Here is a 16,849-nt window from a genome sequence, read left to right as displayed (position 1 = left end):
GGGGCATACTGGACCTGGCTAAAGAAGACTGGGAAGAGCAGCCAAACCCGGGGAGAAACATTGTGGAACATGTGCTACAAATGAGAGACCGAATCGCCAGGGTCACCCCCCTAGTACGCGAACACATGGAGAAGGCCCAAGGGGCACAACGGACCTACTACAACCGTCAAGCAAAGGCCCGGAAGTTCCAGGTGGGGGACCGGGTGATGGTGCTCCTACCCACGGCAGAGAGCAAGCTCCTGGCCAGATGGCAGGGACCCTATGAGGTAATTGAGGCGGTAGGGGAAGTTAACTACAAGGTCCGGCAGCCAGGTCGCCGGAAGCTGGAGCAGATCTATCACATAAATCTGCTGAAACCCTGGCAGGATAGAGAAACCCTGGTAACGGGGTTGGGGGCGCCACCCCCTAAAGACGATCGGCCCAACCAGGTGGGAATATCCCGGGAGCTGACCCCAGAACAACGATCCGAGGCGGTCAGCCTGGTCGAACGCAACCAAGACGTGTTCTCGGAGAAGCCCGGTCGAACTACGGAAGTGCACCATCACATCTTCACAGAGCCCGGGGTGAAGGTGCACGTCAAGCCATACCGGATCCCGGAGGCCAAAAGAGAGGAAATACGGAAAGAGGTCAGGAAGATGCTGGCCCTAGGGGTTATTGAAGAGTCTCATAGCCAGTGGTCCAGTCCCGTGGTTCTGGTGCCAAAGCCAGACGGCAGTATGAGGTTCTGCAACTACTTCCGCAAGCTGAACGAGGTATCCCGGTTTGACGCCTACCCCTTACCCAGGATCGACGAACTGATCGACAGATTAGGAAAGGCCCGGTTCATGTCTACCCTGGACCTTACCAAGGGCTATTGGCAGATCCCCCTGGCGAAGACCGACAAGGAGAAGACGGCCTTTGCAACCCCGGAAGGACTATATCAATACACCGTTCTTCCCTTTGGATTACATGGGGCCCCCGCTACCTTCCAGCGGCTAATGGATAAGCTGTTACGGACCCATAGGGAGTACGCTGCTGCCTATCTTGATGACGTCATCATATATAGCCCCGACTGGGAGACGCATCTCGGAAAGGTAGAGGCAGTATTAGATACCCTGAGAAGGGCCGGGCTGACCGCGAACCCCTCCAAGTGTTCGATCGGGTTAGCTGAAGCCAAATACCTGGGGTATGTAGTGGGGCGGGGCGTGGTGAGGCCCCAGCTCAACAAGCTAGACGCCATATTGAAGTGGCCCCGGCCACTGCGGAAGAAGCAGGTCCGAGCGTTCCTGGGACTCGTGGGGTACTATAGGCGGTTCATTCCCCACTTTGCCACCAGGGCATGCCCCTTAACGGACCTGACCAGGGCTCGGGGCCCGGACATAGTGAAATGGTCTGCTGCGGCCGAAGCCGCTTTTGTGGATCTACGAACGGCCCTCTGCACGGACCCTGTCCTGGTAGCCCCAGACTGGGGGCGGCAGGAGTTCGTCCTACAGACGGACGCCTCGGAAGTAGGCCTGGGGGCAGTGCTTTCCCAAATGGTCGGAGATGACGAACACCCCGTCCTCTACCTCAGTAGAAAGCTCCTGCCTAGAGAACGGAAGTACGCCATCGTGGAGAAGGAATGTCTGGCGGTAAAGTGGGCCGTAGAAAGCCTCCGCTATTATTTACTGGGACGGAGATTTGCCCTGGTCACGGACCATGCCCCGTTGCAATGGATGCACCAGAACAAGGACAAGAACGCGCGAGTGACGAGATGGTTCCTGTCGCTTCAGCCCTTCCACTTCACGGTTCGGCACCGGTCCGGGTCTCAACATGGCAATGCGGATGGCCTGTCAAGGGTACATTGTTTTCCGACCCAAGTGGCCCAACCCCGTAGTGTTGAGCAGGGGGGGGGGATATGTGGCAAATTCAGGCCAATTAGCTACCTGGAGAGGGGTAACAATTAGCCAGGAAGGCTTAGCCAGCAAAATAAGGTTCAGCTGGGGCAGGGGTTGGGAAGAAACTAATCAGGTTCAGCTGGCCCCAGTTGCTAGAGACCTTTTTAAACCCTCCCTGACAAGGAAGCCAGGGGGGAAGGAGGACGAGAGAAGCAGGGCAGCTGCCAGCAAGGAGGGACAGCTGAACTCTGAGACTCGCTGCAGGACGGAGGGCATTCTCCCCAGGGGGGGGAAAGAAACTAGAACTAGGAGGCTGGCTGAGAAGGAATCAGCCCGGCCTTGTGAGATTGAGAAGGGTTTTTTTTTCCCTTGTGCCTAGCCTGTGCCTCTGAAGCTAGGACGGACTGAGCTAACAAGCAGAGGGGCAGGTATCTTGCCACAGTGCAGTATGGCTGGTAACTGTCTTCATCATAGCAACAGGGGGCTGAGCTCCATCAGCCCCCACCCTTCATATGTAAAGAAAAGATTCAATTGCCCCTGGACTAGCAGCGGGATGCTGGGCTCCTCTCCTACACACTGCTTAATGTCCTGTCTGGACTATCATAGCAGCTGGAGGCTGCCTTCCACTCATTTCTCACTAACAAGTCACTGTGTCATCACACAAGTGGGGGGACAATGCTACGGTAGCCCAGGAAGGCAGGGGGAAGAACGGAATCAACAGATGGGGTTGTTGCAGGAGCAACCCCCTGTGAATAGCATACAGCTCATAATTTCTGCAGGATCTGACACAGAGCAGCTGTGCTCTCTGGTTCTATGATACAGTGGTTCTCTAGTACACTTGCCCATATTCTAGGCAGGACTGATTCTATTTTTAGATACCAAAAAGGAGGGATTGACTCAGGGAGTCATTCCCAATTTTGGCTTTTGCGCCCCTGGCTGATCTCAGCCAGGGGCACTTATGACAGCAGCAAATAGTGCAGTGCAAAAGAACTGGCAGCCATGATCATCTTATTACCAATTTATGGTATGGCTGGTAACCATCTCTGCTGTCATGCAAAAGCAAAAGCATGCTGCTGTGTAGTACTGCTGAATCGCCTCTGTCAGCGGCATCTAGTACACATACGGTGACAGTCACAAAAGGCAAAACAGGCTCCATGATTGCCATGCTATGGCATCTGCCAGGGCAATCCAGGGAAAAAAGCCGCGAAATGCTTGTCTGCCGTTGCTTTCCCAGAGGAAGGAGTGACTGACGACATTTACCCAGAACCACCCGCGACAATGATTTTTGCCCCATCAGGCACTGGGATCTCAACCCGGAAATTCCAAGGGGCGGGGGAGGCTGCGGGAACTATGGGATAGCTACGGAATAGCTACCCACATTTCTGCAACGCTCCAGAAATCGACGCTAGCCTCGGACCGTGGACGCACACCACCGATTTAATGTGTTTAGTGTGGCTGTGTGCACTCGATTTTATACAGTCTGTTTTGCTAAACCAGTTTATGTAAATTCGGAATAATCCCGTAGTGTAGACGTACCCAGAGAGTGTGATCCAGTCCTTGAGAATTTATTTTTATTAGGATTAATTTATGATTGCTGATTTGGAAATATGACAACATAATAACGTACAATTATAGTAGCAGCATTTGTATTCATGGTAGGTTTTTATATCTCTTTGCAGTCAATTGACTCAAAAACAGAATACAGAATATTTCCATGGAATGCATTTTGTGAGTTGGTTAATTGCATTGTGACTGGCTAACATAGCACATTTGCCAAATCCAGACAATTTTTGAGCATTTATTCCTCATCTTCCCTACCATTGATACATACTACAAGTACTGGGTGAGTTCATAATGAGTATTGTCTGATAGGCTTTCCTGAATAACTATGATTCCATCAATACACACTTCTGTTATCTCATAATGACAAAATGTGTCACCTGGATCCCTCCTGCACGGTTTTGATTGTGTGTCCCTACGGTGGTCAAATTAGACTATATGCCCTACTTTATACTTTTAATTACAAGTAATATATTCACTAGGTAAGATATACTATAAAATAGATTTATGTAAATTGGTATTTACAAACAAAGGAACAAAAACAATAACACAAAAACATGGATCATTCCAAAAGGGCCAACGAGTCAAACTTTCTTCTCATTTACATCAGGGCAAATGTGTTGAAGTCAAGAGGGTTATAATAATATAAGTGAGGGGTGAACTTCGTTCAGTATGATGCTATTTAGAGTCAGAAGAGATAAACTCTCTTGATTTCCTCAGTGCTTACAGATAGATACATGTGCTTTCAGTACCATAGACCTTCTACCAATTACTCAGACAGCAGATCTATAAATCAGTTCTTGCCTGTTGGGGAAATTCCGCAGAATCAAAGGGGTTCACTGATATCCAGTCCACCTTCTCTACATCTCATTCCACAAACTGAAGGCCAAGCCCAATCTTTGTTGGCTCAAATCAACTCCAGTATTTTTTCCCGTCATCAGATTCCCTGTAATCTAGCCTCACATCCCTTATGTCTTTAGGATCTCCTTGTGCTCATACTGACCACAATCATCTTTTTCACAGAACCTTATGGGGAAGAGATTGCTATCCCTTTCCCCATGAGCTGGTGCTTGGAACATTTTCTTTCCTGACAGACTTTTTTGTGTTCAGAGCTCAGGTTTCTTCTCCAGGGCTCCTAACACTGCTTATGCTCACCAACAGTGTATATAGCCAGTATAGATAACATCACAAAATAAAGGTTAACTAGAATATAAACATAACTAGGCAAACATTGCTTAAAGTGTAGTTAAAACAGCCTCTTGGTTTAGTTAATTGTGATATTGATCGCACAGGCTGAAAACTAAAGCCTGACATTTTAGAAAGTCAACTGTCTTTTCAGTATCCCAGGAAGGTGTGCCTGTTCTCCAGTCAGATTTTCATGTCCCAAGAAGTCTCTCAGGCCTTGTTCACACCAAGTTGCACTGGTTTAACTAAAGATGTGATATTGAACCAGTTTCATGAAACTGGTGCAACTGTGTTGTGCTACTCTCCTCAGGGTACCCAGAACCATAAGCCATTGTTACCTCTCTGCCTCAGCAGAAGTGATATTTGCTGGGGCTTCAACTGTGTGTCACTCCCTGCCACACCAGTCCTGTGGGCCTTGTCAGCAAACTCCTTGAGACTCTGCCAATTTTAACCTTGCCTTGCAGTTAACACTTAATGAACCCCAGTTCCCCAGAGACATCCCTCTGACTGGACACTCACAGAAATTATTAAGTTTGCCGCCTCCAAAGAGACAGCCTGTTGGTGTAGTTGAGGACCATGCATTTAGGGATTAATAACAAGAATTTTAGTTATAAATTGGGGACGCATCAGTTGGAAGTAACAGAGGAGGAGAAGGACCTCGGAGTATTGGTTGATCATAGGATGACTATGAGCTGCCAATGTGATATGGCCGTAAAAAAAGCTAATGCGGTTTTAGGATGCATCAGGCGAGGTATTTCCAGCAAAGATAAGGAGGTGTTAGTACCGTTATACAAGGCACTGGTGAGACCTCATCTGGAATACTGTGTGCAGTTCTGGTCTCCCATGTTTAAGAAGGATGAATTCAAACTGGAACAGGTTCAGAGACGGGCTACTAGGATGATCCGAGGAATGGAAAACCTGTCTTATGAAAGGTGACTGAAAGAGCTTGGCTTGTTTAGCCTAACCAAAAGAAGGTTGAGGGGGGATATGATTGCTCTTTATAAATATATCAGAGGGATTAATATTAGGGAGGGAGAGGAATTATTTAAGCTTAGTAACAATGTGGACACAAGAACAAATGGATATAAACTGGACACTAGGAAGTTTAGACTTGAAATTAGACGAAGGTTTCTAACCATTAGAGGAGTGAAGTTCTGGAACAGCCTTCCAAGGGGAGTAGTGGGGGCAAAAGACATATCTGGCTTTAAGACTAAGCTTGATAAGTTTATGGAGGGGATGGTGTGATGGGATAGCCTAATTTTGGCAATTAATTTGGCAATTGATCTTTGATTATCAGCAGGTAAGTATGCCCAGTGGTCTGTGATGGGATGTTAGATGGGTTGGGATCTGAGTTACTACAGAGAATTCTTTCCTGGGTGCTGGCTGGTGAGTCTTGCCCACATGCTCAGGGTTTAACTGATCGCCATATTTGGGGTCGGGAAGGAATTTTCCTCCAGGGCAGATTGGCAGAGGCCCTGGAGGTTTTTCGCTTTCCTCTGCAGCATGGGGCACGGGTCACTTTCCGGAGGATTCTCTGCAGCTTGAGGTCTTCAAACTGCAATTTGGGGACTTCGATAACTCAGACATAGGCTAGGGGTTTGTTATAGAAGTGGATAGGTGGGATTCTGTGGCCTGCATTGTGCAGGAGGTCAGACTAGATGATCATAATGGTCCCTTCTGACCTTAAAGTCTATGAGTCTATGAGACTCACACTTTAATTCAATATAACAGCACTGAGATAGTTTATTGTGAAATTAAGAATAAGTTTATTAATAAAGAACATAGATTTAAGTGATATTAAGCAAGAGAAAAGGACACATAGTTACAAACAAAACATACTTTCTAGTCTCTGAGCCTTAACTGTAGCAGCTACAGTCTTTTCCTAAACAGCTTTCTCACTGACATTAAGATACCAGCATTACTAGTTCTTGCAGCAGGAAGATCCAATGTTCACAGAATCAGAAGGTTCTGTCTCCTTTCCCCCTGAGTAACAGATAACTAGAATGAATTTTTGCTCCCCTTATACTTCCTGAAGACCATTGTTTTTGTCTCAAGAGCCAGGAAGACCTCCTCGGGGTTCAGGCTCCTGTGTGTTCCCCGACCAGGCCCTGATACTGTTTCCCCTGCCACTTGTTAGTTTGATTGCTTTATTTACCTCATATGTAAATGTACTTTCATTGTCCTCCGCCTGTAATCAAGCCAGGCAGATGGGTAAAATCCACATTCCTTTGTCTAAGGCAGGCTAGTTTATCTACTGGCTCCGAAATATATTTTAACAACAAATTTCCAGCACACTTACATTACTCTTTATAAATAACCCATATATACATCACGCAATGATATTCATGACCAGCGTGTCACCAGTTGTCATCTCATACCTTACAAGACACTATTTGGCAAAATATTCTGACAACAGCGTGTTGAGCATGCCCTTTGCCAATTGGCATAAGGGGGCTGTTAGGGTCATGTGTGTGTATGAACACTTTTACATCAGTTTAAATAACAGGGGCAAGCTAAATTGCTGTAAATCATATTTAAACTGATACAAGTGTTTATACACAAGGTTGCACTGGTTTAACTAACTGGTTTAACCTGATGCAACTTCTTTGGGCAGTAGACAAGCCTTAAATCCAGTGTCAAATCCCATTATATTTCCCTATATAACTGAAGACACCCTCCTTTTATAGTTCCCAGAGGGTTTGTGTGCCCAGGCATTAATTCATTCACATTAACTTAATCCCCCAGTTTAGAAATCAGTTCACAATTATAAATGTATTTTCAGGTCACAATATATTTGTTTAAGATCATTAAACAAACTTGTTTATTTTTTTCCGTTTTTATTCTCCTAATTTGCATGGATGCATATTGGTGCACTTGAAAGATCTTTTGTCCATTTCCAAGGACTCTTTTGAATACACAAACCTTGTATATGCAAACCATTTAAGAAATCTATTATTTAACTTTAAGACATTGATGCCTGTGAAAGTGTCTCCACCTCACTTTACTTCTTTTAGCATATTAATGACATAAGCTTAGCGCTTTATGTTTTGTGGTTGATTATAAGTAGTAAAACAAATAGAACTCATTGGACAACCAAAGCATTGTCATACTCTCATTCTAGAACTTCTCCATAGACCAAATGTACTGGGGGTGGGGGATTTACCGTGGTGACCCGTTGCCTGTTCTGAAATATCTGAGAACGGTTGAGACATGGTCATGGCCCATCATAGCCAATGGTGGATCATCACCTCAACTCAAAGAGTAAATTGTCTGATTGATTTGTAATAAATTTTGCATACCACAATAGATATTGGTATGAAATTAGTCTGCTCAAGGTAGACTTTATATTTTCTTAAATTAATGTTATTCTTGTAATTCTCTTCCTATTGCATACAGGGGACAATGGAGGAATTCATTTTAGGCTAATTTAACACCTGCATATTTATACATATATTGTTCACAGATTGTATAACCTATTGGAAAAATGTGTTGCCTCATCTTTCAAAAGCAGAGTGTTAAATTAATTATGTACAAGATAGATATTTATCTGAGGATTGTTAAATAGATTACTAATTATTTTTAATATTTAACATGATCTTGACCTGCTAGGTCAAGAGAAGTAGAAAGGGTCTCCTTACCTCCTCCACAGACCTTTTTATGATAGTCACTGTGGGGGATCCCATCCAGGCCAGCAAATTATAGCTGACTTTGTCGAATGCAGAGCTGCAACTGGCAAGCCTGAAAGGATCTGACACTACATATTGCAGCCTGGCTTAATGTATCTTGGATGAAATTGCTGAAAGCTATAATGCTACCAATACACTATGATTCAGGGGTTGGATTCATTTTAATATTTATACTAGAGGATCACACACGTACTTCATTGCTTAGGCAGGCCAAACTGTACACCCAGCCAGGCCCCTCACCCTGCCCCACACTCAGGTGAGATTCAAGAACCCTCCTGATTTTGGTGAAAATCGGAAAAGCCTGATTTGTAATGATTTCCACCGGTATTACACCTTTGGGCATGAGTGGCTAGCCAATATTTAGGGGCTTACAGATTGTTTCTATTAGGAGGAGAAACTGATGATAGATATTCCTTGTATGCAATCCTGTTTATTTACAAAGAAAGTACACAAAGGACTGTTTCCCAGAACACAGTATGAATCGAACAGGTGGCAGTTTCTTTACTCACAGCTCCAAGCCTCTTTCCAAACAGCATTCAGCCCCCAAAGTTCCCTATCCTTGCTTTCTCACACGGCTTCATTTCCAGGCCTTCTTTTGCTGTGTGTAGGCTTCCCTTGCTGCCTTTTCTCTGAATGTCGCTGCTACTCTCCCAAACAATAGGACAGGAAATTGACAATAATTTTAATTTAATATAACCCAAATAACACAGAATTACTTAATATTGATAGTTTTATGGCTATCTAACTATATCAGTTATTTTCCTCCATAAAGGCAATTTCAACCTTTACTTTAGGGCATCTAGTGTCATGGGGGCAAAGTTCATTTGAGTTCTGTATTTGCTTCCATGTTCATACATACTTTGAAAACCATAGGATATAGTGTAGTACATCTGATTCTGTTTGTTTTCATGAGCTTCTGTAAACTGTTATCTATCTCAATACCATCTTTAAGTAAGTCTTGACACAGAGCGATTTTACGTCAGCCTGACCACAAGTTTCTCTCTAATCATGACAATCAGTTGACATTGGATATTGTATCTTGAACATGTAGGAGTCACAGATCTGGGACGTTCACCAGGACCCTGTCTTCTCAGACTCAGTGAAAGCGGACAAGGGAGGTAGAAGTCTGAACAAAACGTTGTTCGAAGGTAAAACCGTTTGAAAGCCGGATACTGACAGCGCCCAGTAGGAGTGAGTTGCCGGGGGGCTCTGGGAAGAGGCGGTCCCTGAGGCACTGGGGGGCTCCGCTCGATGGTTTCCGGTTCAGTTTGCTCCCTTTACCAGCAGCGATTTATTCAAGAGGGCAGCTCTGCAAACTCATCCTGGGCTCCGGGGCGCCCTTTCCGCGCGGGGCCGGGCCTGGGGGCGAGCGGGAGAGGGAGTCCTGTCCTCGCCCCGAGTGGGGCGGGGCCGGTCTGAGCGGGGTCTCTCCGCGCTCGCCCCACTGACGGGAGAGCGAGTCCCTCCCGCCACGCGCGGGGCGAGGCGCATGCGCAGTGCGGAAGCCTCGCCGGAGCCGCGGTGCTACAGGCCTGTCACTTCTTCCTGGTGCTCCCTCCTCGCCGGAGCAGGGTCCCCTCTCTCGGGGGTCCCCGCGGGGCTGTGACCCGGCTCTCCCCGGCCCTCCGGTGAGTTCCACCGGCGCGTGAGGCTTGTTGTCCGGTCCTGGGTGCGCTGGGGGCCGGGCCTGGCGGTTGGGACCGGGCTCCGCTCTGGCGTGTGGGCCCCGTGCCGGCCCGGTGGGAGGGGCAGGGGCTGAGCTCTGCGGTAGCGGCGGCCGATCCCTGCGGTGCCCGCGGGGCGGTAGTTACAGCGCAGTGGGACCGGCGCCCTGGCCTGCGGCACGCACAGAGCGGGACGGGCGCCCGCCTCCTCTGAGCCCTGCAGGGCCGGCGCCCGGCCCAGTACGGCCCGTGCCCCGTGGGCGGGCCCCAGACAGATTCACTCACCGCCCCGAACTGCGCTACACCCGTGGCCATATCAGCTTGCGGGACCATGTTCCACCGCGATTTCCCTGTGCGCGGCGGGAGCCCGCTGCCCGGCTGGGGGCCCGCTCCTCGGGGGTGGCTGGTGGCCCGTTTCCTCCCGTGTGCTGCGAGTGGGGCGTGACGGACTGCGCAGTTTGTACTGGTGGGTGGTTTTGAACAGACCTGAAAGATCTAGACTTCTCTGGGCAGTATAAGACCCCGGGGTGCTGTTTGACAAGCCGGAGTTGGTATCAGCAGGCTTGCCCAAAATTTGTGTGCACCTAGTTTTATCTGCAGTAAGGTTGTGTTTCGTTGGTCCGTTGATTGTAAAGCAGTCTGGGATCTTTCAGGCTGAAAGGTACTGTATACAATAAATGTTAAATATTATTTATTCTGCGTGGGATGTTTGAAAATGGGATTCAGAATTTGTCACTTTCCATGAATGCAGAATGTTGCCTGCAAGAAGAAAGGAGAATTATAGTCTATACTGTAGCCTTTTAAGCTGCTAGGTTTATGCTGTAGTTTTTCAGAGCTCTTCACTGTGTGTGCAGCAAGTAAATATAATTCACTAAAGCATACTGGAATTTTCCAGTCTTTTCCTTTGGCCCCATCATTGTTTCTTGCTCTAGAAAAGTAGGAGGTTGCTTCCCCCATCTTTCCCATTTGTTCCTTGTCAGTATCGCACTGTTTTTAGTGGATGTCTCAATAAATAGTGACTCAGACTTGAAAATAAAATGCATGGAGATTCATGATTACTTGCTAGAAAATAAATGCCTTTCAGATCCTTGGCTGGAACCATAACAGAAGTGCAGAACACTACTATTAAGTCCTGACATTTTCTAAATTTCATAAATATTTTCCTGCAGAATAATAAAGTTAGGGTTTAAATTAAATTTCTAGTTAAGTGAAAATATTAGAATACCTTTTTCCTTTAAATTAATGTTTTTAGACTTGATTGTTCTGCAGTCTATTCTGGTTAAAAGCTAATTAATTTGTGGATGTATTTTTCCTTTTCCAGCAGCTGTGAAGAGTACTTACTTGATTGTGGAAACCTTGGATCACTACAATTGTATATCTGTTCTATTCTTTTGTGTTACAGGTTGAAACTTGTATGGCAGTCATTTATATGGATCTGTGATGGATCTATAACTATGTCCCAAGTCAAGCCAATGTCACTTTGAGCATCCTCTTCTGAATGTGGTAGGATAATAGGTTACTCTATGGGAAAAGTAATTATCTCTATCTGGTTATGCTTTAACCTTCTGAGACAGATAAATTGAGTTCCACATAGGTTACTGCATTTGGGTTGTTTACAGTGAGACTGTGAAAGTCGATGTTCTATCTTTTGCATATTGACTTTTGGTAAAAGAAATGGTTTGCTCTGTTATCCTTGCCCATAATGTCACCCCTTTCGCTATTATGCAGTGCTCAGTGTGGTAGTTGGCAACAGTAACCCTGTGTGTGATGCTGTATTTATATAGTTTGTAAAGCACATGAGGATCTTTCGGGATGTAATATTTTGTAAATGTCATGCTATTTTGATTACAGTGTTAATTGATGAAGAATTGCAGTAATTTTTAATCAAGAATATTTGTAGGTTCTGTTTTAAAAATATGGGGAAATTCCTCTTCCTGTGAAATCAGTTCTTGTTTTTTGTTTTTAAATCACAAATACTTCACACTAAATTGGAAACCAAAAAGAAGAGAGAAATGTTCCATTGTGTCTTCTCAAAATCGAGCTGTAATCTGTCCGTATAAACTTAAAAATGAGATCCAGGGAGCAGGGATGGATGAGCTTGTGTCCATGGATGTAACTTAACAAGGTGAATTCAAAGAAGTGGTTGCCATCTTTGGGCCTCAGTTTACGTTGTGATTTGCCTCCATGGACAGTTGTGCTCTTGTGAAGCTCCAGAGAAATGCACCGGGACGGAGCAGTCCATCTGCCTGGATCAGAGTGCAGGATCATGGTCTAGGTTCTGATTAATATAAAAAATACAACTTTAAAATGTCAAGTGTCAAGAGACTCGTACATGGTAAATATTATAGTTATTGGCACATCAATTTGTATTATCAACTATACAAGTTGATAGAACATCATTGAAGTTTTTAAAGGGCATTGGCAAATTAAATGTAGCCCAAAATATAAATTGTTAAAATAAACTTTTATAAAACCGAAGACTAGAAAATGTTAGAAATCTTTCTAAATTTTCAAGAAAATACCAAAGGAAATAGTTATCTTTAAACCAATAAATGTTCCCATGTGGTGACTGAAATCTAAATACTGCAACACTTGGATCCTGGTAGTGAAAGCAGGGTGGATAAAAATCAATGATTTAAAAAAAAATTAGATATTTTAAATTTAAAATATCTGATCTTTTTTATTTAAATTGGATTTTTTGGATAGATTTATTTTCCTCAAAAAGCATTTTATCTAAAGATAGTTTTAATTAAGATACATTATAGCTCAAAGATACCTCATCATAGAATAGGGATTATAAATTCTAAGTCTATAGTATGAGACAATATATTCATGTTGTGTTTTAAGAAAAGTTTTGTAAATGAGTTCTAGTAGTTCATGGATTAGGGACCTAATCTTATGGGGCTCCAGGGGCTTCTGTATAGATTATTTAGGTTAATCTTTCTATCTACCCAATGGGACTCAGTGCTCAGTCTAGAAGATACCATCAGAGATGCTTAGTTTTGCAGTTCTCAAACTATGGATTTGTGTCTCCAGAGATAATATGCTTGTTAACAGCAAAAATGTTTTAAAATAAATAATATATAGAGGTGAGAAATAACTGACCTCAACCCTATTGTCCCTCTGCAAATTTGTGTACACTGAGTCAGTTCCTTACCTCTCTCTAAAAGTGCAAAGTTTCAAAAAGTTCAGTGAATAGAAGATTGTTGGGAGTGGAATAGATCTGGACAAGGAGAAGAAATCTGGAGATAAATGTGAGAAGGGAGGGACAGGCAGTAGAAACAAAAGTGAAACTTTTTGAGCAGCATATTCCAGAAGTCTTGAGGTCTTTCTGAATGTAGCCTTCATTGATTTGAGATCTACCATAACATTCTCTCACTAGAAGGGAAAACCTATAATGGCAGCAGGCCATAAAAGAGACCCAGTTTGGGAATATTTTAATGAAGTTCCTCTACCTGTGAAGAATATGTATTAAGGTTATAACAAACAACAAGAATGAGCTTTTACGTAGAAATCCATTATTAAATCGAGTCTTCCTTACTAGTGATTTAAATCATGATTTAAATAAATTTGATTTAAATCAAATCCACCGAGTGAAAGTGACTTAAATTATCTGTCTCCAAATTGAGAGTAATGCAGAAAGTTAATGAAGAGCTTAAAGAGTGACAAGTAAGTTGGACTTTCAAAAGTCTTTCAGTTTCAATTATCAAAGATTTTGCTATAGAAAAAGCAAATGTTTGTTTACATATACTTTTGAATGTAGGGTGTTGCTTTAAGTATTGGCTCCTTCATAACGGTACTTTATTTTTTTCCCCCCTGAACACTGTCACAGAAGGAACATTTTGAACAGTGAAGTTGCAAGATCTTACTGATCAAGACAACTGGAACCATGTTGTGCTGGGGAAATGCATCCTTTGGACAGCTTGGATTGGGTGGAATTGATGAAGAGATTGTATTAGAACCCAGAAAAAGTGACTTTTTCCTAAATAAAAAGGTCCGAGATGTAGGATGTGGACTCAGACACACTGTTTTTGTCCTGGATGATGGGACTGTGTATACATGTGGATGTAATGATCTAGGACAATTAGGGCATGAAAAATCCAGAAAGAGACCAGGTAAGTTAAAAGTAATGAAGAGTGGATTTTGTGTGGGTGGTGTTTTTAACTTTAGTTACCACATTTAGGCCTCAGAACTGCAAACATATTTACATGTGCTTAACTTTCTGAGTGTGAGTAGTCCCAAGCATGTGCATATTTGCAGAATTGGGACTTCAAAGATTTCCTTTTTATGGTTTTGATTTTTGTACTTCTGTTTCATTGTGTAGAAAGTAGTAAGCATACTAAATCTTATGAAGATATATATAATTACCCAACCCAGCCTCATTGATCTCATTTTTATAAAATGCTATCTACCACTTAGCCTGAAATTAAGTTATTATTACTTTATTGGTTGTATATAGGTACATACAGTTATCATTTCTTAGCCATTATTTGTCTAGATTCTCTAATTATTATGTCAGTTCTTAGCCATTACTTCTCTAAATCTAGTAAATATGTTATAATTTTATTGGTTATTTTAAAAAGGTAATTACTTATGTCATGTTCCCATGTTATAGACTCATAGTCTTTAAGGCCAGAAGGGACCATCATGATCATCTATTCTGACCTCCTGCACATTGCAGGCCACAGAACCTTAGGCCTCAATCCTGCAAATTGCTCTACATAGGTGGACCCCTGTCCCTATCAAAGAGTCTGTATGTGGATGTGGGGGTCCCCTCTGACAGAACAATTTTTAGGCTAAAGACCTTAGTTTGTACATCCTAGTGTAACTCTTAGTACTTGATTTTTGTTGTTGTTTAGATGCATCATTTTGCCTGGCTAAGTTCCAGTTGTCTGTCATGCTTAGATCTTTCTGTAACATTCTCTAAATGAAAAACCTTTCATTTATTATAACTAAAGCATTTTCTGTTAACTTCTGTTTCTCTAACAACTCTGTAGTTTTAATTCTGTTCCACAGTGCTTGCCATTCCTCCCTTCTCTGTTTGCTGATATTGTTGATATGTGCATGCTACACTCTTCTGTCTAGGGCACACTAAAATATTAAATATTAGATTCAAGACTGACCATGCTTTTTACAGTTTCACACCACATGTAATAGCTGGTTTATAGTTCTTTAGTCATTTAAGTATTCATTTACAGTATATTTACCCAGAAAACATATTAGTGAGATTACCTTGTGGAACTATACCATTATGAAAATTAATTTCATTTAATATATAGATAATTGCTTATATACGAAATAATTATCTCATAGAACAGTATATCATGGCTACACAATTTATAGCTATGGAGCTGCTGGGCTTTAGTGGCAATGAGGGAGACCAGCAGGGCCATGGCCAGCGACCAAGCCAGGAACTGCAGCCAGGCAGCTCCTCCGGCGTGGCTGTGCCGCCTCTAGCCCTGCCCACTGTGGTGGGCACCAAGGTCACTGGCAGCGGTACCTGGTCACTATAGTGTGTGCAAGCAACTCGCACGCTCCCAGACAGGAGTACAAGGGCCACTTGCACACACTAGTGACAGGAGTTGCACACCGCTGCATGACTGGGACTCCTATTTGGGAGCGTGCAAGCTGCTTGCATGCACCGGTGTGACTAGAGACAGCTACCAGTGAGGCAGGGCTGGAGAAGCTGCGTGGGCTGAGTACTGGCTTCTGCGATAGTGGCGAAGCAGCAGCATGTTGGGCCACCCGCTGGCCATGGTCCTGCTGGTCTGGCTCATTGTCACTAGAGCCCTGCAGCTACGCTTATATCTGCAGATATAAATTGTGTATCTGCACAGGGCTCTAATCATAGCACTATAATTTGCCAGTTACATGACAAACCATAATAATTTTCAGTGTCTTCCTCTGTGAATAGTCCTGAATACCTAAAATCCCCTCGTTTGAATAGTTTCCTATTTTATATGTTTCTGATTTGTTGTTGCTGTTCTAAACTTAAATTATTTTATACCGTAGAGTGCTTAAGCACCATTGGCAAATTCTCAAAAAGTATGTTGATGATGTCCATAGAACAGTGGTTCCCAAACTCGTTCCACCGCTTGTGCAGGGAAAGCCCCGGGCGGGCCGGGCCGGTTTGTTTACCTGCCACTTCCGCAGGTTCAGCCGATCGCGGCTCCCAGTGGCTGCGGTTTGGTGCTCCAGGCCAATGGGGGCTGCGGGAAGCAGCATGGGCCGAGGGACGTACTGGCCACCGCTTCCAGCAGCTCCCATTGGCCTGGAGCAGTGAACTGCGGCCACTGGGAGTCGCGATCGGCCGGACCTGCGGACGCGTCAGGTAAACAAACCTGCCTGGCCCCCCAGGGGCTTTCCCTGCACAAGCGGCGGAACAAGTTTGGGAACCACTGCCATAGAAGAACCTTAGCTATATGTTTGAAAGTGAAAGATGTTTGGTCTGAATCCTTTGAGGAATTAATTTAGCGTAATTCACTGTACTTCCATCAGTTGGGCTTCATTCTTTTTTAAAATTGTATTATGGTTACAGTCCAAATATACATAGTATGCAACACTTCCCACACCACTTCCCCACCCCCAAAGAAACCCAACAACATACCACAGTTTCAGTTGTTGGAGGCAAAGGTGATGGTGGTGCTCTTCTTCAATATAGTTCAAACAGCAAACATAGAGCAACATCTGGAGTTTGGTGTAATGTTTAACTAGATCCTCTTTCATGTAAGTTTGAAAGGTGTCCTAATGATAAGCCTTCAAGTGGGAAACAGCCTGTCCAGGCTATTGAATTCTGAGATGAGTCAGTAAGAGTTAAATCGCTCCTCTCTTTGATTGCTGAAGAAACCATAGAGTACAGCAGAACCAATGTGGTCTTTCTTGAGGCAGGCATGATCGT

General features: G+C 44.0%; 1 protein-coding gene across 2 annotated transcripts in view; it reads left to right on the top strand.

Moving 5' to 3' along the window:
* Window positions 1–7,806: 7,806 nt before the first annotated feature.
* HERC4 (HECT and RLD domain containing E3 ubiquitin protein ligase 4) overlaps window positions 7,807–16,849 on the top strand; it is a 94,036-nt gene continuing 84,993 nt past the window's right edge. Inside the window, exons 1-4 of one of the 2 annotated variants that reach the window (XM_045023475.1) lie at window positions 7,807–7,936; window positions 9,339–9,435; window positions 11,354–11,454; window positions 13,784–14,066. In XM_045023475.1, coding sequence (XP_044879410.1) covers window positions 13,841–14,066 — 226 coding nt within the window. In that variant the 5' untranslated portion in view covers window positions 7,807–7,936; window positions 9,339–9,435; window positions 11,354–11,454; window positions 13,784–13,840. Of the gene's footprint in view, window positions 7,937–9,338; window positions 9,436–9,544; window positions 9,916–11,353; window positions 11,455–13,783; window positions 14,067–16,849 lie in introns of those variants that run through there. The other variant, XM_045023474.1, reaches the window with a different exon arrangement.

Source organism: Mauremys mutica, chromosome 7 (genome assembly GCF_020497125.1).
Source record: "Mauremys mutica isolate MM-2020 ecotype Southern chromosome 7, ASM2049712v1, whole genome shotgun sequence".
In the NCBI taxonomy this organism is placed as follows: Eukaryota; Metazoa; Chordata; order Testudines; family Geoemydidae; genus Mauremys; species Mauremys mutica.
Note: the sequence above shows the minus strand (reverse complement) of the source record. Positions and strands in the feature narration are given on the sequence as shown.